Below are 25,001 nucleotides of genomic sequence, written 5' to 3' on the forward strand. Positions count from 1 at the left end.
TGCTCTGTGTTTTGTCCACAGTGCTCTGTGTTTGTCAGCCCTGCTCTGTGTTTTGTCCACAGTGCTCTGTGTTTGTCACCCTGCTCTGTGTTTTGTCCACAGTGCTTATGTTTGAATGTCCAGAATGGTAGCAACACATTCATGCTCATTAAAATATTACATTACCATAACAACTGCATTGCTTTCCATTGGTGGCACAGATGCGGAGAGCCGGGGGAAAGTGAAGTTCACTTCCCAACCTTCCCACCTCTGAGAGGGTGGCTCTCCCTGAGCCAGGGAGAAACCCTGTATTCTTTACTAACAACTTGCCTTCATCTATGCCAGTGCTCCTCTCTGGCCCCTTTGCATGTTCATTTCCTTCTCTCTTTCAGAATTCCTGTCTCCCCGCGTGGCTCTGTCTCGGAGGTCTGGCCGTGCTGATCTCCCAAAGCGTAGGCATTCCTTGTTAATCGGGGCGACTTATTCTAGTCTTCCCAAATGTTTCCTCTATCTTCTCTTCATTTTCCTTGGCGGAGTAACGCTTGGGCCCCAGCCTTGTAGGCCTTGGAGACCAATCTGTTCGGCCTCACCTCCGTGAGGGCGGATCTCCACGAGTCAAGGGGAAAGCGTGTCATCTTCCAAAAGTCACAAGCACAGAATTCCTAGTTCAAGAGCCAGGGCTTACTCCTCACAGCCCTTGCTCCTGTTCCATCAATTAATACAGAAATCATTAAGTATTTATTCATTGATTTTCTGCACTGTTTTTATTGGCTAAGTTGTTTCGCTTTCAGGTTATTGCGATGAGACCAGGACCCAAAACGAAAAAGATGATAAGCCCAGTGCAGGTCAAATTAAGAATATCTAAGAAAACTAGAAGTACAATGAGGTACAACAACATGGCTCTAATAAGGAAACGGGTAAGCTCTGTGAAAAAAATTAATATGGCCATATTGAAAAGGGGGTTACGATTTTCGTTGTTTTTCATTCCGACAGTGATTTAAGTAAATGACAGAAACTTTTTTTTAAACGCAATGACACTGATAAGCAATAACTTTATAATTTATAAAAAAGACAGAAATGTGCTGCATATTTGCCTTGTCTGAGCTCTCTGTCTGGCAGGTCAAAGAAGGCAGTAACCGATACCTGAAAGAGCTGTTTCAGAGCAAGCAGAGGGACACCTCGAAATTGTGGGATGAACTGGGAAAGTGGAACACCCCTGAGACACTGGAAAGCTTTCAACAGAACTTCTCCACCTACAGCTGGAGTTGGACTGGCTGCCGTAACCTTCTGGAGATTGAAGACCTCAAGAGCCAAAGGCTCTTCCCCTCATTCCACACCCAAATGAGCAGCCCCCCATCCAGCACTGCCTCACACAGCCGCCCTCTAAGCTCTGCGTGCTCCACGGACAGTGACCCGGAGCAGGTGGAGGAGGTCAGACAAGTGGACTGAAGACTGTCATCTTTGTTAAAACTTAGACATTTAACATTCGATAAAACATGTACAAAAAACAAAAAATAGCCGTGGCATTTTATTTAGTTATGGTAGGGTATAAAAAAAGGTTTGAATGTTTTGTTTAAAGTAATTATGACATCCAATATTTTTAAGAGTTCACAAAATGCTGAAGTTACCAATTTACCTTTCTTGTTTATAACCCCTGTGGTCTGGCTGGATGCCTGCAGGCTTGCCTGTAAGCTGCCCAGGGCTGCGTTGTCCTCCGACGCTGTATATCTGGGTGGCTGCATGGTGAGTCTGCAGTGTGTAAAAAAGCGGGCGGCTAACAGCACACGCTTTGGAGGACAGAGTGTGTTCGTCTTTGCCCCTCCCTATTCAGCGCAGGGGTGGTAACAGTGAGCTAAAAAAAAAATAATTGGACACTACTAAATTGGGGAGAAAATAACAAAAAACTAATTGGCGACTACTAAATTAAAAAAAATAATAATAATAATAATTTTGCCATCAGAAATGGAACGAAGCATGAAAAACTTGAATATAGTATCGGTACCGTCTACTTGTACTCTGATTTATAAATAACGCCTGCCACTTTCAAAGTCTTTTCTTCAGGGGGTATGTAGACATTTAAGAAACACTTGTTACTGTCTGAAAAATGTCTAACATTTCGCAGCAAACAGTTCTGGGAGCTGGAAGTACAGTACTTGCAAACAAACGCTTGCCAATAATTGTAGCAATAATCATAACACTGTCCAAGGATTGTGGCAAATCTGAACATTTAAAAAAGTTTTTTTGACCTGCGCTAGTTTATACACAACTATATACACAATCAAACAAACAAACAGACATGTGGACACTTGGTAAACACAACAGGAGGTCTGGCTTCACATTGCACCATTTACTGTTCAGGATTAAGTCTATATGTGCTGTAATGTAATGCTAAGGATTTTAAGGCTTCTGTTTTTTTTTCTTTGCTTATTTTGATCTATTTTCGAGTTTTATGTAAATCTTTCTGGGCTTTCGCTTTGTATATACTGTATGAAATTATTGTTTTCGGTTACTTTTTTCCATCACAATAGTAGTAACTCGACAGCCAGTACTTGCACATTTAGTTGTACCTTCTTTCCTTTGCTGTCTTCCACAACAAAATCCTTATGGTCACCGGCACATTCTTCTGAGGTTTGTGTGTGTCTAGGCATTTTTTCACATTTTGCCACAATTTGCAATTCTGTTTTAATCTAGTTTAAGTCATGCAAACAAGCCTTCTATTGTAATTGTAATCTTGTTTTAAATCTCACAAGCAGGGTCTCCAATAGAAATTTGGTGCCACTCAGTGGTTGGGGTGGGTTTAAAGTATTCAGAACGAATTAATGATAGTTACAAGTCAGGGAAAGGGGTGAAGTCATGTGAATTGAGTAACCATTTCCAGTGTTTGCATTTTTGTATCAGGTGTTTTATCGGTTAAAATCGAGAATCAGAAACCCTAATCTTAAGGTTATGTCAGTATTTTTTGTAGCCTTGCGACCCCCTTTTGGGTCGAGACCCCCAGTTAGAGAAATGCTGCTATAGAGCTCCTGAACATGTCTTCTGGTGAGCTGCTAGTTGTGGTCCTATAGATCTCTGAAACATGTCTTTTCTCTTGTGAGCTGCTAGTTGCGGTGCTACAGGGCTCGAAATTAGCTTTTCCATGCAGTAACCACCAGGGCAGACATTTTACCGGCCCAGTGTAATGTTTTTTGATAGTCCACTAAAAATGCAATTTTAACATGACATCACCATCTGTAACCATGTGACATCATTGACAGGAACTGAAGCTGCCTTCTTTCTACCTCTTTGCATAAATACTCTTGCTTGTTTGTCATTCCTGTAAGTACAGTACTTCCTAGATTTAGCCCTTCCTGTACATCAACCCTATAGAGAGAGTCAAATTCATTCCAAAATAATGAAAATCATTGCAAAAAGTGGTGCTATTTTATATTGTCACACTAACTGAGGATCTGCTAACCATTAACTTTTTTTTTCAAGCATTAAAACAAGTGTCGGCTCAAAATAAATGTGATTCCAGTCATAGTAAATTCAAATGTTCACCAAAATTCACCATAAATACCAAATAGGAGGCCAGTGATTAGAGAAATTGGCTTGTAACCAGGAGGACCCCAGTACAAATCCCAGATCATGACCCTGAGCAAATCCCTTAACCTCCTTGTGCTGTGTCTTTTGGGTGAGATGTTGTTGTAAGTGACTCTGCAGCTGATGCATAGTTAACACACCCTAGTCTGTAAGTCGTGTCTGCTAAATAAGCAAAAAATAATAATACATTTGAGTTTACTTTATCTAACATGTTTGCATTATAGTTTGCTATCAATAACTTGAATTCCATTTCAGAGTTTATAGCACATTCAGTAATGATAACAATAATGACAAAAACAGAACGCGTTGGACTGGGGCACTTCATAATACAATGTGTTGACAATAGGATGTAAATACTGAATCTCCCTTTCCAATTTTATTTTTAATTTTAGTGGGATGAACTCAATGTTGAAAGGCATAGTATAATTTATTTTAATGTATCAGATTATGAATTAAAAACTATTTACACAACAGCAATGTACACAACACAAGTGTTATAAAAATCCAATGCTTACACATCCAGACAAAATCTGAGAAAGGCCTCCCATTCTTTCGAATTGCATGTACAGTCCTAAACATTTGGAGCTTTTCAAAATCAGCCGCTTTGACTTTGAGCAAAGCTAAAGCTTTCACTGCTTGTGTACTAGTAGAGGTTAGGGTGCTGCCTTCACTGCAGAAATCCCGATGCAGTGTTGATGGCACTTTGACAATTCATGCTCTTTGACACTTTCCAACTTCCAGTTACTTGTTCCTACCACAAATTGTTAATTTTTGTATTTATTTGTTCTCTTGTGACTATAACCGGCATTGCGAGCAGTAGATGTTCTGCTTGGTATTGTCGAGAACAAGCCATTCCCGAGTTTGTCCATTGTCATGAATTCATGAAAACAGGTGCACTCCACTTAAAGCGGATCCTGTTTAATACATACAGTTGATACAGATATTTTGCACAAATAAGGTACATCCAGGACAGTAAATTACAGTCACAACGCATTTATGACGTCAGGCAGGAAAAACAGTTGCTGTTTACTTTTATTCTTCTATGTTTTTGTTGGCACAGCTGTTGTACAGTGAAAACATATAACGCATACAATTTTAATTACATTTAGCGCAAATATAAATTCATAAAATGCTACTACTTATTCCATTGTACGTAGTTACAGACAGCATTTCGAATTGTGTTTACTATGTACTTTGTTTATAAAGTACTGATTTCCATTGTCCCTTATAAGTGGAGTGCACCTGTAATTAGTCTACATCCATCTGTTTTCTTTCAGGGGGCTTTTTTTGATATCTTCAAAATGTCTCCACATGATGTGTATACAGACAATATTTACCACAGATTGCTTGATGTGTACCGTATTTGTATATAAGATTGTATGTAAGTATTTGTATCTAAGATTAACGCTAGAGGGTGCCAAATCATTTAAACTCGAGCCAAGCCAAGCAAGCAAGCAAAAAAATGATTAATTAATTAATTAAATAAATAAATAATAAATAATAAAAAATGATCCGCCACTGTGTGAAATGTACCCGCCACAGACCAAATTAACCTGCATTTGGCAGGTTATCATCTTTGTCTTCTGCAGATTGTTCCTGTTGTGTTACACGGTTTTGTTTTGATGTCTGTGAGTTTTGTAACCAGTCTTCTGGTATAACTGGTTGCTAAAACTCTCTTTGAAAGGAAAGTCAATGCCACAGCAGCACTTTGTAAAGAGTGAATGTGCCTGTGTGTTTCTCATGGAAAGATGCGTTCCTAGTAAAGGTGAAACCCCCTCTTTACTGCTGCACCCTGACACTACTGAGACGTTGACTATACTGGGTAGTCTTGGACTACTTTACTTAAATTCACAGTGGGTAGGCCAAGATTAGTGCTAATCTGGTCTGCGAAACCATCTACAAATGTTACATTTTCTGTTTTTGTAGCTGTTTCTATTAAACCTTCCAATGCTAAAACTACTTGAGGTTTTAAATTAAAAAGCAGGTACAATCCCAGAGAGAACGGCAGAGTAGCACTAATGTTTAGCTGTACAGTAGTAGTCTGAATATGAGGTATTTGTAGGCTGTCTAATGATTGGCTGAATGGACAATTGAAATTCAATATACTGTGGGTGGAGGTCATTGGCTTGTCATTAAATCAACTTGTAGAGTACACAAAGCCGAGAGTAGTCAAATAAACCCTAAAGATAGCAAGGAAATGTTACCGTTTGAATCTTCCATTTTGACCTACCCTGACAATTAAGTGGATACTGTATAGTATCTCCAATACAAATCTAGGACAGTTATTTGAGCGCCAAATAAAAGCCATAATTAGTACCTTGTGACCCAGTTTTTATGACTGAGGATTATAAATATCCACTAATATCCACAATGCAGTTTTATTATCTCCCACAGTAAAACTAGTAAAACATCCCATTAATACAACTCAAAGCTTTTTTTGAATAATACATTTATTAAATATGGAGGAATTCATATTAACATAGAGGAATTAATATTAACTGTAAATACAATGTGAAGAATAGCATTTTTTGGTTTTGGGAATGGTAATCTTTGGGAATGGTAACCTGTGATATTACATGTTTGCATTCGTATCATTTTTAATATGGCACTAAATTATACCGTATTTTAGTAAGATTTTATATTTAAATTGTAAATCTGTGCCACAGAGTATTGCTGAGCTTTTAGCTAATGCAGGTTACATTGTATACTGTAGTAGCAATGTATTTATCTCTGTAGAAATACATTAAATCAATCCTTCATGTAGGAACAAATTGGCCAAACAAAGAATACCAGTTTGAGATTTGCTAATTTAATCATATGTTCTCTAAACACTTTGGCCTTGCAGAAGCAGCAGGTCTTGCCCTCTGAATCGTCTTCTGTGCTGTAGGGTTTGTTAGGCCCCTTGCTGTTAAATTGGAATGATTTCATACAGATCAGAAAAGCATACCTATCTCTTGAGAAAGACCCTCTTCACTGGAGCAGTTTTGTGAGTTCTTGTGAAAGGCTGTGTAGCTCCGCTGTCAGTGCCAGTGCATGGACGTAGCCTCACCCTGTGATTCGCTTCCCAGTGGCTGGGTTTCTATTGGAGGATTGTATGCAAATGTAAACAAGTTTAAAAACACTAAAGTGATTGTATTGTGTTGTAAAGCCCTGCCTGTTTTTTTATTGCATTATTTAGCGAACTTTGAACAAAATGCCTTTGTGCACAGCCAGAGGTGGGAATGAAACAGACTCTGAATGAGGACAAAAAGTGTGATAGAGGAGAGCCCTGCTTTCCTACCTGTGTTGGAGGAATATAGTCATTATCATCACTGAAATGCCAGCAGAGCCAGACAGCTCCTTCTGAATGTAAGTATGGCTTTAATCTATTTTGTCCTATTTTCTATTGCTCTGTTTCGTTAATTTAGTATTTATGACATGCAAACATGCAGCATGTGCTGTATTTAACCTTAGTGTGCCCACATTTGTAAGGCTCATGTATATATATATATATATATATACATATATATATATATATATATATATATATATATATATATATATATATATTTATATATATATATATATACACACACACACAACAGTATAACATATATGTGATATTAACTATGTATTGTGTTGCATATACTGTATTCTTTAACAAAACAGGTTTAATAAAACAAATGCATGACAACTTAATAGATAACATATAAGAAAAATGTATTACATATATTACAGTTTCCATATTTAAATCATATGATGTACTTGTACATGTTGAAAAACTATCTAGTTGGGTGGGAACTAATAACTGATGGCTAGCTAATATACAGCTTAATTAGTTATTAATCACCACATTTTTCATAGAAATGTATTTTTTCATAGAATGCTTTGGTGTATACAAGGCGTGCTTGGAGGGCAAAGTGAAACTATGCGTCATTCTGATAGGGTGGCTATTGAGTACGCTCTTCTCACACGCCCAGACTATTACATGGCTCTTTCATTTGAAGGATTGAATCTTTCCCCTATAAAAGTTTCTGGTATAAAAGTTTGGTGAAGTGTAATAAAGCATAGTGAAAGTATAGTCAAGATTAGGTAAGCGTTTTATAGCCTACAGGTATTGTAAAGCATTGAAAAAAAAAAAAAAATCATGGTAAACTATGGTAAATGCATATTATAACCATGGGGAACTTATGGGGAAACTGCTAAATTACTGTACAAATTTACCATGGTGAACTTTGTAAGGGTTAAAAAAAAGGTAGTTTAGACTATGAAAAAGGGGAACTGTGACAATCATCTCCACAATCACAGCTCCCAGTCTCATTGTATTGCAGACTGTAATAACTGCAGTATTTTCACTTGCTTCTTTCTGGTCCCTGATCTCTGCTTTGACTTTTGTTGATTGTTGCTAGGCTTTTCCTGACTTTTTGGAGGTGTGTTCATAGATGTATAGTACCTTTCTGTAACCTTTCTTTTTTTTCTTTCTTTCTCTTATAAAATGCACTGTAGATTATTAAGCCTTCCAAAACAAACAGGCTTTTTGTACTTTTAAAAGATCAATAAACATTGTATTAAAGCCAAGTTCAAATGAGAATTCTAGTTTACGTATAGAATAACAAGTAGAGCGAGTAATCCTAGGGTGAGTGCATTTTACATGTAGAAAATGTTTCCTCTGAAGGTGTGTCTCTTTGTTGTATTGTTACTGAATGAGAGATGTTCTGGGGTGTGACGGCTGGACAGACTCCTGCTGTGTGCATAGAACACAGCAATAAGGTCTTTCACTTTCACTCAATACCAACATACCAATATAAAAAAGAACTTCCTGTTCAAATTTATTTTATACTGGTTTGCTATATCGTTAAAGCTATTTTGGTTTCCACTAAATAGACACTATCTGAATGTCACTACCACACAAAATGACAGTACAGTAGTGTTCAGAAATATTGGGACATCCCTGCTGGTTTGTGGAGCTGGGGGTGGGACATTTGCAGCCTGTTTTACACAACTCGGACTGCAGACTACTAGCATTCCTGAATAAGGATAGTACAGAAGAAAATGTATTAACGAGAGGGGGCTATTCGGCTCATCTAAGCTCATCTAGGTTCCTAGTAGATGATTGATATCAAAATGTTGTCAAGTTGGGTCTTAAAGGACCCAAGTGATTTAGCATCGACAACACAAGTAGTTAACCAATTCCATCCCCTCACCACTCTCTGTGTGAAGACGTCTCCTACCCTCGTTCTTAAGTATCTCCACATAATTTTCAGCTGTGTCCTCTGGTCCTGGTTTCTCTTCTGCGCTTTAAGTATTGGTTAGAGTTAACTTTGTCAACTCCTTTTAAGTTTTTAAAGACTTCAAAGGCACCGACTAGAGGGGAGGCATGCCTTGATTTAGTCTTTTCAAATAACGAAGACAGAATAACTAAAACAGAGGTCAGAGAACCATTGGCAAACTCAGACCACAACATGGTCTCATTTGAAGTGATTTTTTAAACCCAAAAAGTAATGACTAAAGCTAAGGTGTACAATTTTAGAAAAGCAAACTATGAAGGTATGAAACAGAGACTAACAGAAGTAGATTGGTGTAAAATAGAGGAAGCATCCACAGAAAAAGGATGGCTGTTTTTTTTAAAAATGTAGTACTAGAGTTGCAAAACAATTAGACAAATCAAATCAAAATCTAAAACAAAATGGCCAAAATGGTTAATTAGATCAATTAAAAAAAATATTCAGCAAAAAAAGGCACTTTACACAGCGTTAAAAAGGGACCAAAAACAAAGTACACAGAATGAGTGTACAGAACTGCAAACGCAAGTCAAAAGGGATGTTAGAAAGGCCAAGAGAGAGATAGAAACTTTTCACGTTTTTACAAAGGAGGGTACGGACAACATGCCCCACATGTCGACCTGTTCCTGTCCAGTTTTAAATAACTTTAGTATAACAGAGGCAGAAGTGTTAAAGGGACTAGGAGCTCTTAAAATTAACAAATCCCCTGGGCCGGATGAGATCCTCCCAATAGTACTCAAAGAAATGAAAGAAGTTATTTATAGACTGTTAACCAAGACCATGCAACTGTCTCTTGACACAGGGGTTGTACCGACAGACTGGAGACAAAACCGAACCAGGTAACTACAGACCAATAAGCCTGACTTCTATTATATGTAAACTTATAGAAACTATAATAAGATCCAAAATGGAAAATGACCTGTATGGTAACAGTATCTTGGGAGACAGTCAGCATGGTTTTAGGAAAGGGAGATCGTGTCTAACTAACCTGCTTGATTTTTTTGAGGATGCAACACCGACAATGGATAATTGCAAAGCATATGACATGGTTTATGTAGATTTCCAGAAAGCTTTTGACAAAGTCCCGCATAAAAGATTAATCCTCAAACTGAACGCAGTAGGGATTCAAGGAAATGCATGCACATGGATTAGGGAGTGGTTAACATGTAGAAAACAGAAAGTACTGATTAGAGGAGAAACCTCGACATGGAGCAAGGTAACCAGTGGTGTACCGCAGGGATCAGTATTAGGTCCTCTGCTATTCCTAATCTACATTAATTTTATTATTTATTTCTTAGCAGATGCCCTTATCCAGGGCGACTTACAATTGTTACAAGATATCACATTATTTTTTACATGCAATTACCCATTTATACAGTTGGGTTTTTACTGGAGCAATCTAGGTAAAGTACCTTGCTCAAGGGTACAGCAGCAGTGTTCCCTACCAGGGATTGAACCCACGACCCTCCGGTCAAGAGTCCAGAGCCCTAACCACTACTCCACACTGCTGCCCATAATAACATAGGAGGAGTGGCAAACACTGTTGCAGCAGCAAAGGTCATTCAAAATGATCTAGACAGCATTCAGAACTGGGCAGACACATGGCAAATGACATTTATTAGAGATTTAATAGGACTTTATGTTGACTCAGAAATGTCTTTATCTAGACAATGTGGGGAAGCTATAAAAAAGGCCAACAAGATGCTCGGATATATTGAGAAAAGTGTTGAATTTAAATTAAGGGAAGTCATGTTAAAACTTTACAGTGCATTAGTAAGACATCATCTAGAATATTGTGTTCCGGCCCCAAGGTGGGGTGTTTATTGCCCCTTTAACCCCAAGCAGAACCTTGTTTATTTAAGTTTTTGGTATATCCAAATAGATATTTTTTCACTCTGCAACTATAGGCCAACAATTCTATTAAGCAACACATACCACAAGTGCAGTGGCACCCCAAAATGTTTTCCATAGTGATGGCAATGTAGTGTACAGCTGTGCCAAAAGTTTTACAACACCTGTAATTGTAGGATTGAGACATCATTTAAATTAAAAAAAACTATATGAATATAATTTAGATCTTTTATTTAACATCATGTAATCAAAGAAACTACAAAATGATATGACAAAAGTCTACCGGAGGCCATAACAGTAGTACAGTATTTCATGCTATATTTCAAAATGTATTTCAAAATGTCACATTTTTCAATTTTTGTCAGTCAGTAGTATGGAAAACTACAAAGCAGTATGTCATTTAATATGTTAACGTAACATTATTCAGCAGGTTTCATTTGACTTTATGAAGCAAAATTTATACAGGGTGATGCAAAACTTTTGGCCATATCCTAGTGCTATGACTTTCGCTGAGATGCCAGTACGTACAATTATTGCCCTCATTGAAAAACACTAGCAGCTTCAAACTCCCAAATCTAGTTCAGAAATGTTTAAGTTGGTGTTTAAATTGCAAATGTCTGGTAACTTTTAGTTATTGTCATGTTATTAGATTTTAAATATAAGCTGGTGCAGTTTATTGTGATAACTGTTCTTTACAAAGTATTATGTATAAAACAGCACAGGGAAGCTTTGTAAAAATTGTATAGCATTAGAAGACTTTGGAAAATATCTATTCGGTTATTGCAGTTTCCATGGTTGACAGATTTCAGCTGTTATCTAGAATAAATTACTTCTGTTTTACCTATCGACCAAACTAAGTATGTAAAAAAATATTTTATCTGTAAACATCGCTCACGGATGGCTTGCTGGTGACGTCAGACCTGGAAGAGACAGACACAGTACTGCGGGTTGAAGCGCTGATGCACGTATTTAATGAATTAAATAAAAGGTTTGAACAGAAAACACTGAACACAAAACAAAATGGCACGTTGGCCAAAACAAACAGACAATACAAAACCCAGTGAACAAGCAAGTATCGTGTTGGTCCAAATCCAGTATGAGTAGCAATTGTTTTTATTTCTTTTCACTCACGTCTGTCTCTCGTTCTTACTCCCTGAACACCCAACCAAGACTGAGAGGTTCCTGCCTTTTTTATGCAGCTGTGCTTGTCAATCATTCAGTCGGGCTCAGGTACATTCTACATGTGAAGTGATTTGGCAGGGAAGGCAATTAACCCTTCCCTGCCAACCTGAAAAAAACATGCACAAATACACACATTTAAATAATAATAATACAACACAAAATCAAACTAAACAAAATATGCACAGGGGCGTAGCGTACCCTGTCGCACATCTCCCCCCCTTGTGCGTAGCACACATGGCCTTAAAGGTTCAAAAGTCTCAGTCCTGGTCCTGGGACCTGAACGGAGCTGTTAATGGGCCCATGGGTGGCCCCGGTGTGAGGCCCTCTTTCAGTGACCACGCTGGCAGCGGAAAGGCTGGCAGCAGAAAGGCTGGCAGCAGAAAGGCTGACAGCAGTGCAGCACACTCCGGCAGCTAAAGTGCTGCTTCCTCTGGACGTGCAGCCAGCAGCGGCTGGCTCCTCCAGCAAAGGCAATCCTGGCAGCTGAAATGCTGCCATTGGCAAGGCTGGCTTCTCCAGCAGGGGCAATACTGGCAGCGGACATGCTGCCTCTTGGACGTGTAGCCAGCAGTAGCAACGCTGGCAGCGGCAATGCTGACAGCAGAAATGCTGACAGCGGCAAGGCTGGCTCCTCCAGCACTGAAAGACCCCTGGACGCTCGGGCTCCCCCCTCGTGGGCGCTGGACGCTCGGGCTCCCCCCTCGTGGGCGCTGGACGCTCGGGCTCCCCCCTTGTGAGCGCTGGACGCTCGGGCTCCCCCCTCGTGGGTGCTGGACGCTCGGGCTCCCCCCTCGGTGGCACTGGACGCTCTGGCTCCCCCCTCGTGGGCTCTGGATGCTCGGGCTCCCCCCTCGTGGGCGCTGGACGCTCGGGCTCCCCCCTCAGGGGAACTGGATGCTCGGGCTTCCTTTTTCATCTCCGGCCCCTCTTGCTGGCTTTGGACGTCCTCAGATTTTCCTCTGGCATCGGGGACAGTGGATCATCATTCAGCATTGCTGGGTTGTGTCCAGTTCTGTTCCCACAATACACCACTCATTTCAATCAGAGCACCAGCATTGTTGCAGGAGGGAGCATGAACTGGATACACTGCGATGTTTAGAAGAAAAACACAGTTTTTGTTTTCATTGGGGTCTGTCCTATTGATGAGCTGTGTTTTGAATGGTAATTGCTAGTGTAAGGGTAAGGCACATTTCATACCATTACTGGATATAGCAATGTTCTTTTATTATTACAATAAAACATAATATTAGCTTTGGCTTGCCCTTACAAAGTAGAAATTAGAGCATGCTGGAAGAGTTTGGGCATGTGCTAGCTTCTCATGCGAATAGACCTGTTTCCATTGATTTTATGGGCTTTAAGGCACCTTGAAGGTATTTTAACTTTGAATAATTGGGTCGTATACTCGGGAGCCCCCTGGGTCGTATACTCTTGAGTTATTTAAATAAGTTTCTTTTTTTACTCTGCTTTACTGCTTGCCAATGCGTTACGAATATGCTGTGCTTTACTGCGTGCCAATGCTTTACGAATATGCTGTGCTTTCCTACACTTTGCTTTGACTGTGCTATTCTTTTGGATGGCTCAGCTGGTCATCCCCCTTCAGTGTAATCTTGTCTTGTTTCGTCAGGCACCTCTGGAGACAATGTATAGAATCAGGAGGACGCAGAGCTTCGCTGCATGCCCGGAGGCACCTTTTTTCCTTCTGCCTCCACGGAACGCTTCAGTTCACAAAGGAGAGAATGCAACTTTCTATGCTAAGGTAGGGTGAATCGCTATGCAAATCATTATTAACTGGAAAGCTTGTGAAATTGGCAGACGGCACATGGTACCCTCACATATTTAAATGTATTTTAATACATTAATACAAGTCTTTTCAGCACAGCCAATCAATTGATGATTAAAATTGGTCATGCAAGACGATATCGCCACATTCCTGCACGGATAACAGATCAGAATCCAAATAAAAGAATATACCCCCAAATATCCCAGAATGGATGGCCTGCAACAAGACATTTTTGCCCATTTTATGAAACTTTGCAGACATTAGTGTCATGTGTGCTATGAAGGACCATAACATGCATTACATCAAAGACTGACAGGCTTCTTTTCGATGGCTTTGATAATCACAACCATCTTGATGTTGCTGGTCCTCTGAATGCCATCCAGCACCGTCAGCATTATGGAGTGGTCACACACCAACCTCCAAACAAAGGGTTTTTCCCTCCTTAATACCATGGAGCCGAATTAACCGTTTATCATTCAATTAAGGCTCCAGCCACATTCTCACATGTATTATGGAAGGGAGGATTTTAACCCCCTCCCTGCCAACCCTATATTCCAAACACACACACACACACACACACACACACACACACACACACAATTTACATTTAGGGCTTTCGTCCTGCTACTCACAGACACAGAACTCCTGTTGCTGTTCAAATGCAGTGCTGAGGACAGTAGAGGGTTTGGAAACTGTGATGGTTTTAAATGATATGGTGTGAAGTTCAGGTTTGATTGTTGTGAAGGATACATCCTGCCGTCCTCCTTATTAATTGTAATGTAATTCAATTAGCATTTGAGGGGTGTCATGGAAAAACCTGATTACCCACAATTTCACCTAATTTCCTTAAAATTACAACCCTTGTACATTTCAGATTTTAGAAAGGGTTGTATTTGTTTTTTTTTAATAAGTAGCAATGGTAGGTAATCTAAATAAAATGAAATGATTGTGGGTTATCAAGTTGTTCTTGGGCACCACTGCTTTTTCTTGGAATTATTTTAAATGTTTTGGTTACCTCTGCATATTATAGTTCATATTATAAATAAAGTCAAAACTGGGAGTCGTGGTAGTTCCTCTGGCCAGGTCAGAATAGAGGAAATTAGGATATTGATTACCACAGCTAACCCAGTTGTTTCTGTGGCATTGAGATTATTTTGTTTTTTATTATTTCGTTTTGATATATAAAATAAAAGAGAACTCTGAGAAGACAGCTTTGCCTCATGGTCTAAATCACCGGGGTCAGGCCTCAGACACATGAGTTTGAATCCCAGCAGATAAAAACAAGTGATACTGTACATAAGGGGTGGCCCTGCATATCACTTGGACATTTGTTTTAGATATCATGTGTTTATATGGCTGGTCCCTTTACTTTGTCCATGTGAAATGCTGTTTACAGATACACTGTATGAACTTCTATCACTCTATGAACCAATGTGTTGCATGGGTAGAATGGGGGCTCTTGTAGAATGACCTTGTGTGCTGGTCTGATTCAGGTGAAGGGTCACCCAGAGCCCGAGCTGCGCTGGTACAGAGAGGAGGAGGCTGTGCCTGAGGCAGGGAGGTTCCATCTCGAGAGAGTTGGCCAAGGAGCCTACATCTTCACCATCACTGAGATCACCGCTGCTGACGCGGGGAGATACCGCTGTGAAGTGAAGAACTGTGCTGGTTCCCAACAGATCACAGTCAGACTGGACTTAAAAGGTGAGATCGGAAAGTACAGGCTGAATGAGCTAGAGCTGAGGGACTGGGAAGTACTGTGGTCACTTTGGTAAAGTGGTTAGAGATGAGAGAGGCTGTATGGTTTGTATGGACACTTTACTAAGTGTGGTATACAATGATTGAACTGTGAGTCATTGTTCTTTTGCTTTGCTTTTACCAAAGACCACAGAGAACTTATGTGAGAAAAGTATGTTAATATCTGATTTTCTCTATTTTTCAGACCAAGTGAGCACGACAGGAGTGTTTCAAAGCAAGCTGAGGTATGTGTGCATGAAAACAATAGGTATACATGATTGATGTTTATTTTTATTTTCACTCCACTGAGTAGTAATGCATATAACAAGCCGATAGTTAAATGTCCACCTATGCTGTTAATATTAAAGTTTTTAACATTGAAAACATCTGAATAACAATGACCCGAACACCTCTGTTATCCGAACAGTAGCCCGTCCTGTTGTGAGCAATGATCTTCTGCCCCGTTATCATAGAACATGTGTCATTTATCTCTGGTTTTACAGAACACTGCATTACTGTATGCTATATATGTAAAGGTAAAGAGGTCGAATTATACATTTTTAGGAGATTTCTTGATTGGGAAACTCATTTAACCAATTTTACAGTTGTAATTCAATTACCCATTGGTCCCAATTAGAGGTTTTACTGTAATTTAAGGTTTTTTTTTAATGAAATTAGTGCGACCTCTCACTGGTTCCTATTTCATTGTAATGAAACATTTGCTTATTTCTACATTCATCTAGTTTGCGATTGGTTGTGTTTTATTCTTATGCCGTAAGTATTGTTTGCATTGTTTTTCCATACTGACAGACGGATACAGAGCTGGGGAGAGAGCCACCCCCGATTTGTCACAAAGCCGTCCGGTCAGACTGTGAGTGAGGGGGAACATGCCGTCTTCAGAGCCAGGGTCACTGGGAGACCCTCACCGCAGGTTACATGGCTAAAGGTAGAATCCACACTCTGATCAAATCATTCCTTAACAAGAGCTTGTTGGTGCTTGCAGGATAGTGAGCTTGTTGTTAAGTAGGGCTGTGCAGAGGATTCAGATTTCAAGACTCAGCACAGCCCCAGTGGCTTTGTTCAATTACAGCTACGGTCAAAAGTTATGCATACCCTATAGAATGAACTAATTTTGCATCATAAAGTCAAATGAAACCTGATGAATAATGTTACATTAACATATTAATTAGATTGTCTTAATCCTAAAATTCTAGGTGATGCTAAACTTTTGGCTGTAGTTGTATAGTTTGAATTAAATGAATAAAACTGTCTTATAACACTGTAAATCGTGTGTTATTAGTGCACCATTAATTTAGCTATTTTTTCAATCGTTTCAGTCCATTTTATTATGAGGTTAATCACCTTGCAGAATTGTGTTGGCTGGATACAGTATTTTTCATGTAGGAGCTGTATGTGAATTAGTTCAGTTTTAACCATTTAAGCTGGCAACTTTGTATTTTTAGTGTGAGGGCAAAAAATTCACCCTTCACTATCATCTGTGACCTAAGCCGTTCTAGGGTTACGTGAGTCTTCATTTTCCGGATCACAAAGACCTAACGCTTTGAGATATTGTCTTCATATTATTATTTTGGCTGTAGAAAAGGGAGGGTCGCCAAGAGAGTGACTGAGTGTTTCAATGGAGATAATTTGCTACAACAGGCATCCCCCACTAGGACCAAAGTTTTAAACAGATACCTGCCCTAAGATGTCCTGTCTGGTTGGGGTAATAGACAGAGAGAGTGTTTCATTTAAGAACATAAGTACATTTACGAATGAGAGGAGGCCATTCAACCCATCTAAGCTTGTCTAGTTCCTAGTAGCTGATTGGTCTCAAAACTTTGTCAAGTTGGGTCTTAAAGGATCCAAGTGATTCAGCCTCAACAATATGACTAGGTAAGCTGTTCTATTCCCTCACCACTCTCTGTGTGAAGAAGTGTCTCCTTCCCTCTGTCCACGTCGATCTCCACCTAATAGATAGATGTTAGATAGAGAATAGAGATTTATGTTAACGAAAGACGGTGGTGTTCTGTGTTCTTTGTTATTTTCCCCTGCTTGTGTGGTATTCAAAGTAGTCATGTGCTTCTACAGACAAGTATCACTGTTGTCCAATGAACAGAATAAACAGTAGTTTTACTGTATCTATAAATGTGCACAGCAAAATGTATTATGTAGAATTATTTTAATGTAAAATGTATCCTTCAGCTAAAAGTTGAAGTTCAGCTATCACTCAGTAAGGGGAATCTACAGCATAAACCTTTACATAAATTAAGAAATAATAATTTAAAAAAATTAACATGTTAAGGCTATGTTGATACATAATATGTGTACTCTAAAATGGTAATTTTGTCTTTAACCAAATTATAAGGTCTTAGATATTTGCTTTATTCACCCATATATACTCTCTTGGTTTTGTGTTTATTGGTGCAGTTTTGATAACAGTAATTATAACACTGGGTGGAATACATCCAGGCTACGCCAAATAAAAAGGGAAGGGGTTTCATTGATGTTCATTTTGGTCAAGTTCACTTAAAGCCACACTCCCTCCTGATTTCAATGTGCCAGTTGCTTTCTTATCAATATAGATATACTTCTTGCCAAACGTGTAGTTCAAAGGAAAGTGCACATGATTAGATTGCAATTTTTTGACATTTCTGTTTCTACATTGGCTACACCCTGTGTGTGTAGGGAATGCTCACTATGTCATCAACAAGACAAACACATTTCTAGCGATATTTCATACAGAAAATATATTATCGTACAAAACCAGATTTCCATCATTCTTGAGAACAAACAGCTGTACGTCACGAGTTTAAAAAAAAAAAGGTTATCGCCAGCAGAAAAGGAGATGCTTGTAAGAGAAGCGAAAGAAAACAGGGTCAGATGTATGTCAGCATTTGCAAACTTGGACCAAAAAGATGCACAGAATGAGCTCTGTCTTGTCTGTGTAGTATTAATAAACACTACTTGTATACAATTACTCCATGCATATTAGGGTTGCAGGACTACTACACTAAGTGGCTGGAGGCAATACCTATTCCAGACCAGAAAGCAGATCGTATTCCAACAGTGGTTCTTGACATAGTCACTCGATTTGGGATTCCACAAATCCTGCACTCTGACCAAGGTTCAAATTTTGAGAGCACACTGATGCGCAGCCTATGTGAGGCTTTTGGAATAAAGAAATCCAGGACTTCAGCATATCACGCGCAAGGGGACGCAATGGTGGAAAGAGCAAACCGCTCAGTATTACAAATGTTGCGCTCCTACATGAGAGCCGTCACGACTGGGAACGCTGGCTACCCCTTCTCCTGTATGCATATAGACCATGACGTCATTCATCTACAGGATTTACCCCATTCCGACTCACGTTTGGACGGGATACACCACCACCCGATGAGCTCCCACAGACCCACAGCAGGGGCCAGGATGTAATCACTTACAGAAAACTGCGACGGAACTCAAAGATTTTGTTGATGCTAACCTAGTGGGAGCTGCTAATAACAACAAAACAAACTATGACAGGTGGACAGTTCAGAAAGAACAGTGACAACTTGGAGATTTGGTCTGGTTATCCAGCAGGAAAGTTGAATCCATGCTGGGAAGGAGGATGGGAAATTATAGACATTCTAAGCCCTGTCACTGTACGTATTGCCCATGTATCTGGATGCCGACGTGCCGTTCACATTAATAGAATAAGGTCACGACACCTGCGCAAGAATGTCAGTGGAGAACCTGATCAGGAAGGGCAGCTATGGGAACCTCCATGGGTAGACCAGTTTCAGGGACTGTCGGAGTTTCAGGACCATGCAGAGCAAAATCAGGACCCCCAGCCAAACAAGGGCAGACCCCACAGAGAAGCAAAGCTCCCCCAATGATTCCAAGACTGTCCTCCGAAACGTGTGCCATCAGCCGACCGCTTCTTTACACACTGCAGACTCACCATGCAGCCACCCAGAGCTACAGCGTCAGAGGACAACTCAGCCCTGGGCAGCTTACAGGCAAGCCCGCAGGTGCCTGGCCCGACCACAGGGGTCGCTGGTGTGTGGTGAGCCGAGGACACCCTGGCTGACCTAACCCTCCCTCCCCCTGGACTCGAACTCGCAACGTCCATGTAGGAATACATTTATTTAGAAATAAGTAAATTGATTAGACTTTAGAAAGATGTTAGATTTAGTATAGAAAGAAGTAATGTTTCTTGTTAATCGGGGGAAAGACAGACAAATGGAGATCTGTGAAAGCTACTTCCATGAGATCTCAACAGGTTTTATGACTATTGTCTCCTGTAAGAGGTGTAACAGAGAGGTGACACTTCTGACACAATAGGTGTCTCTCATGGTGGAAACTTCAAAGAACTCCAGGAATCTATCTCTCTCTTTCCTCCCATCAAGGAGTTAAGAAAATGAACAAAAGGAAGGACAAGATAGCATTTGGAATTAGATGCACAGACCATGTGGGATGTGAATCTTTTGATGTAAGGATTGTAAAAACTTGGAAATGTGTTCTCTTGTGATTGGTTTTAAGAAAAAACATGATGTCACAAGAAACCACATTTAAACTGGAAAATGCTCAATGTTCTTTGTATCACTCTGATCTGTGCTTGGAGAGAGGATACCTGCAAACTGTTGTCACCATGTAACCTTTAATATGTCTGGTTGTAACTTTGCAACTCAGTTGTTATTTGTAATTATTAGCCGTCTAATAATTACAAATAACAACCTTTAGTAACACAAAAATAATACAAAACACTCACAGTCTTTTATGGTTAAACAGCACTCTGTTCATAACCATAACAAAAGAAACAGATTGCTTCGTCACCTCCCCTGATATACCCTCAGTCATGTCCACTTTGGTAGCGAGTGCAATCACGTATCCTCTAATCCATGACTGACACATTGCCTACCGCATTAGGGCGATGACTTCTGGTATTGTGACTCTGCCCCCTTCCCGAGTGGCCGGCTTCCGACTGACCCTGGAATGAACTGCCAAACCCTCCAGTCCGGGGCACTCTGTTTCCCTTATACAGCGCCCTCACAGGTCGGGAGGGAGATTTATAACCAAGATTCACTCTTCCTCTGTGACAGCCTGTCATACTGTCTGTAGGCCTATCATACTGTCTGTAGGCCTATCATACTGTCTGCAGGCCTCTTATACTGTCTGTAGGCCTATCATACTGTCTGTAGGCCTCTTATACTCTGTAGGCCTATCATACTGCCTGTAGGCCTCTTGTACTGTCTGTAGGCCTATCATACTGTCTGTAGGCCTCTCATACTGTCTGTAGGCCTATCATACTGTCTGCAGGCCTCTTATACTGTCTGTAGGCCTATCATACTGTCTGTAGGCCTCTTATACTCTGTAGGCCTATCATACTGCCTGTAGGCCTCTTGTACTGTCTGTAGGCCTATCATACTGTCTGTAGGCCTCTCATACTGTCTGTAGGCCTATCGTACTGTCTGTAGGCCTCTCATACTGTCTGTAGGCCTATCATACTGTTTGCAGGCCTATCATACGGTCTATAGCCCTATCATACCGCCTATCATACTGTCTGTAGGCCTATCATACTGCCTACCATACTGTCTGCAGGCCTATCATACTGTCTGCAAGCTATCATACTGCCTGCAAGCACATATATATATATATATATATATATATATATATATATATATATATATATATGTATATATATATATACACACACTGAGTGTACAAAACATTAGGAACACCTTCCTAATATTGAGTTGCACCCCCTTTTGCTCTCAGAACAGCCTCAATTCATCGGGGCATGGACTCTACAAGGTGTCGAAAGCGTTCCACAGGGATGCTGGCCCATGTTGACTAGGGTTGTCACGATACCAGAATTTTGAACTTCGATACGATACCAGTTCAGTTTCACGATACTCGATACCTCTTCAATACCACGGCAAAAAAAACCCATCTGAACACGCAAAATAAGAGAACATTCCTTTAATAAAGGTAAACAATCTTGACTCCAGGTCAAACTGTGCAGGTGCAGTAAACGTAATTTGCATATTATCACTTAAGAAAATGTTTTGTGTATGACTGTGATTGACTGGCCCTTTAATAGTTCTGCTTGTTTTTGGTAGTGAAATAAAGAGGATGAATATTTTTTTCAGTGCTCTGAGTAGAAAAAAATGTATTTTACAATCAAACTTCAAGGTCTTGGGAACATGTCTAAAATTAAAGAATTAAAATTGGAACACCAGAACAAAAGTTACAGCCCTTTATAACAAAACTATAGAAAACGCAAGAAATGCAAAATAATATATAAAAGTAAAGAAAATGATCAAAAACAAGGGAAACACAATCTTGTTTTATTTTGTTTAGCAATGTTTTCTTTGCTATCCTGCGCGTCTGCTCCATCCAGTGCTCTCACACACAGCGTGAAGCAATCAGTCAGATTCTCACCGATGTAGATGCCCATATTTGGTATAATTAGAAAGACACAGTCCGCCCCTTTCCAAGAGTGACAGCCGTATGCACCTATGATATACCGCTCTCGTGTACTACGTTGTAGAAAGCCGAGCCCGGGGGCGACCGCAAAAAAGCTAGACTAATATAACCTCAGAGAGAAATCTGTGAAGTGTGTTTGATACACTGACAGATAACTAGAGTCGTTTGCCCCAGGCGAACAGCAGCTAGCAAGTGAAGTGTCAGGAGGCAGCGCTGTTTTACAGTTGAAATCCCGTTCCTGTATGGTGGCTGAGAGGTGCAAATATACTTTTTTCATGCGTTCCCATGACACGTTTCTTCAAGCCTCTTGTCATACAAACACTGTGCTATTTCAATGTAATATATACATAAAAATATATACATATATATTTTGCTTGTTTAAAGAAATTAGCTAACTAACAAAGCTACCGCTGTATTAGCTTAGCTAGCTTGCTTGCTCGCTGGTTATCTGTAACATTAATGTGAAGGCAGACAAATACTATCTATCACTCCAACGTAGAGCACAACACCGTACACATTAGCGCTCAGTTAGCTAGCTTGCTTTCTTAATTTCACATTTCCCCATCGTTTTCATTGAGAACATGTATTTTTAACTTATATGTGATACATTCATTCAATAATCTACACTGTCGCTAACCTGTCTGAATTTGAAGAGGTCAGGGTGTCGTTCCGCTAAATTCTTCGCTAAATTTGAGGTGTTGCCTCCTTTTGTTGTACCATCTTAAAGCACCGTTTGCATATGGGCTTGGGTGGATCTTTTGCTTTGCCCTGCTCATTCGCTTCATAAGAAAAATACTTCCAAACAGCACTCCTGCTGTTCTCTTTTTTTAAGAGAGCGGGCCGCTGAGCTCGTGTGCCTCCCATCTAACCTTTTACTCCTGAATCCTGGCTGTCTCGTTGTCGTTGTTTCCACCTGGAGTGTATGGTGTCCCTGCGCGGACATAAAGGCAAATTTTTTTTTTAGTAATCGACTCTGTCTTTTACATGAAGGACGCAAACACGAAATTTTCATTATACAAGTATAGAGTGCTCCAATACTTTCTGTTTTTCGGTATGACCGAATGCATTGAAGCACAGAACCGTTTTTGAAATTTGGTATTGCTGTAGTATCAAAGTATCTGTATTTTTGACAACCCTAAGTTGACACCAATGCTTCCCACAGTTGTGTCAAGTTGGCTGGTAGTGGATCTCTACTCCGAATAGCTCGTTCCATCTCATCCCACAGATGCTCAATTGGATTGAAATCAGGTGACAGGGCAGGCCACTGCAGTAAGCTGAATTCACTGTCATGTTCGTGGAACCATTCCTGGACAATCCTAGCCTTGTGGCATGGGGCATTATCCTGCTGAAAAAATCCATTAGCAGATGGATACACTACTGCCATGAAAGGATGCACCTGATTGGCAATGATGTTCAGATATCCTGTGGCATTCAAACGTTGCTCCACTTTTATCGAGGGGCCCAATGTGTGCCATGAAAACACACCCCACACCATCACACCACCACCACCAGCCTGCAATGTTGACACATGGCATGATGGATGCATGTACTCATGTGGTTTTCTCCATACCCTAGTCCTCCCATCAGCGTGAAACAGCAGGAACCGGGATTCATCAGACCAGGCAATGTTTTTCCAATCCTCCAGTGTCCAGTGTTTTCGTTCCTTAGCCCACTGCAACTGCAGTTTCTAGTGTTTTGCTGAAAGAAATGGAACTCTGTTAGGTCGTCGGCTGCCATACCCCATTCGTGTCAAGGTACGACGAGTTGTGCATTCTTTTATGGGTCTTACTAGACTGTCAGTTGACTAATTGTAGCCCGTCTGTTGCTCTGCACAATTGGCCTGTGAGAGGGGAGGGATTTGGACTGACCGTAAGGTGCATGCGGGAGCCTGTAGGGGGTTTGTATTCTCCGTGTATTCCCACGCTGTCAGACAGTGTTTTGTTGACAGGACTCAGCTGTGAGGAAATCAGCTGATGTTCTGTCATTGGCTGGGGGGTGGGACTACATGGGGTGAATGAATGAATAAAAAGGTGCTGTTTTGTATACTCTCTGGCTCATACAGGAAACATAGTGGAGTGTGACTTCACAGCAGAATCCTGAAAAGTCAGAGGCTCTGGAGCAGCGACTAGGAGAGACGGAGTGGCAATTCAGCGCAAGGCTTACAGACCCGGGGTGCAAGCAAGCCACACGGGTTATTTACTGTACTACCATTTTTTAGTTAGCGAGTTTAGCGGGACTGAGCCGTCCCACAGTGTATGAGAGGGTACAGAACAGTGCCTGTTCCTCGGGGCTCCCACCACTAGAGGGAGCAACGAGCCGCGGTAAAAACCTGCACACTTTATTTTGTAGTTTTTCCTTAAAGTATTTTGTTTTCCTTTTTCCTTTTTCCTTTTCACTTATTGTTCCTTTGGATTACACATCTGTGTGTGTTGTATGAAGACGGGGCACAATACCATTGTTGGTAGAGTGCCCCTAACTATAACGAAAACACCTGCCAACCAAGCTCACCCTAATAAATCTGGGCGCTTGTGCCGGCGTTTAATCTTTGAACTTGGTGTCTGTCTTGTGTCTTCCCACACCCTACCACAAGGGCCTCTTTCATCAATGAGCCGTTTTCGACCACTGGCCTGCCGTTGGCTGGATGTCCTTTGGGTGGTGGACCATCTTTGATACACACGGGAAACTGCTGAGCATGAAAAACCCAGCAGCGTTGCAGTTCTTGACACACTCAAACCGGCGCACCTGGCACCTACTACCATACCCCTTTCAAAGGCACTTAAATCTTTTGTCTTGCCCATTTACCCTCTGAATGGCACACATACAGTACACAATCCATGTCTCAATTGTGTCAAGGCTTAAAGATCCTTATTTAACCTGTCTCCCCTTCATCTACACTGAATGAAGTGGATTTAACAGGTTACATCAATAAGGGATCATAGCCTTCACCTGGATTCACCTCATCAGTCTATTTCATGGAAAGAGCAGGTGTTCCTAATGTTTTGTACACTCAGTGCATATATATATATATTTTTTTTTTTATAATATATATATTTTTTTATTATTGCAAGAATACACCTGCTTTCACTGTTGTAACCACCAAAAAACATTTCCTCGCGCTGCATACATTATGAACCTCATGAAAATGAACCCTTGAAGAAACATTGTGG

General features: G+C 40.4%; 2 protein-coding genes across 3 annotated transcripts in view; both read left to right on the forward strand.

The window, feature by feature from the left end:
* LOC117433317 (EF-hand calcium-binding domain-containing protein 3-like) overlaps positions 1-5,059 on the forward strand; it is a 32,834-nt gene extending 27,775 nt beyond the window's left edge. The window contains exons 11-12 of the mRNA XM_059006758.1: positions 771-896; positions 1,099-5,059. Of these exons, the coding sequence (XP_058862741.1) occupies positions 771-896; positions 1,099-1,428 (456 nt within the window). The 3' untranslated portion in view covers positions 1,429-5,059. The remainder of the gene's footprint in view (positions 1-770; positions 897-1,098) is intronic.
* A 1,701-nt stretch (positions 5,060-6,760) lies between these two features.
* The window catches only part of mylk5 (myosin, light chain kinase 5), a 77,340-nt gene continuing 59,099 nt past the window's right edge, over positions 6,761-25,001 (forward strand). For both annotated transcript variants that reach the window (XM_059006593.1, XM_034055663.3), the window contains exons 1-5: positions 6,761-6,906; positions 13,477-13,608; positions 15,126-15,333; positions 15,572-15,611; positions 16,177-16,312. In XM_059006593.1, coding sequence (XP_058862576.1) covers positions 13,492-13,608; positions 15,126-15,333; positions 15,572-15,611; positions 16,177-16,312 — 501 coding nt within the window. In that variant the 5' untranslated portion in view covers positions 6,761-6,906; positions 13,477-13,491. The remainder of the gene's footprint in view (positions 6,907-13,476; positions 13,609-15,125; positions 15,334-15,571; positions 15,612-16,176; positions 16,313-25,001) is intronic.

This window comes from Acipenser ruthenus, chromosome 33 (genome assembly GCF_902713425.1).
Source record: "Acipenser ruthenus chromosome 33, fAciRut3.2 maternal haplotype, whole genome shotgun sequence".
Classification (NCBI taxonomy): domain Eukaryota; kingdom Metazoa; phylum Chordata; class Actinopteri; order Acipenseriformes; family Acipenseridae; genus Acipenser; species Acipenser ruthenus.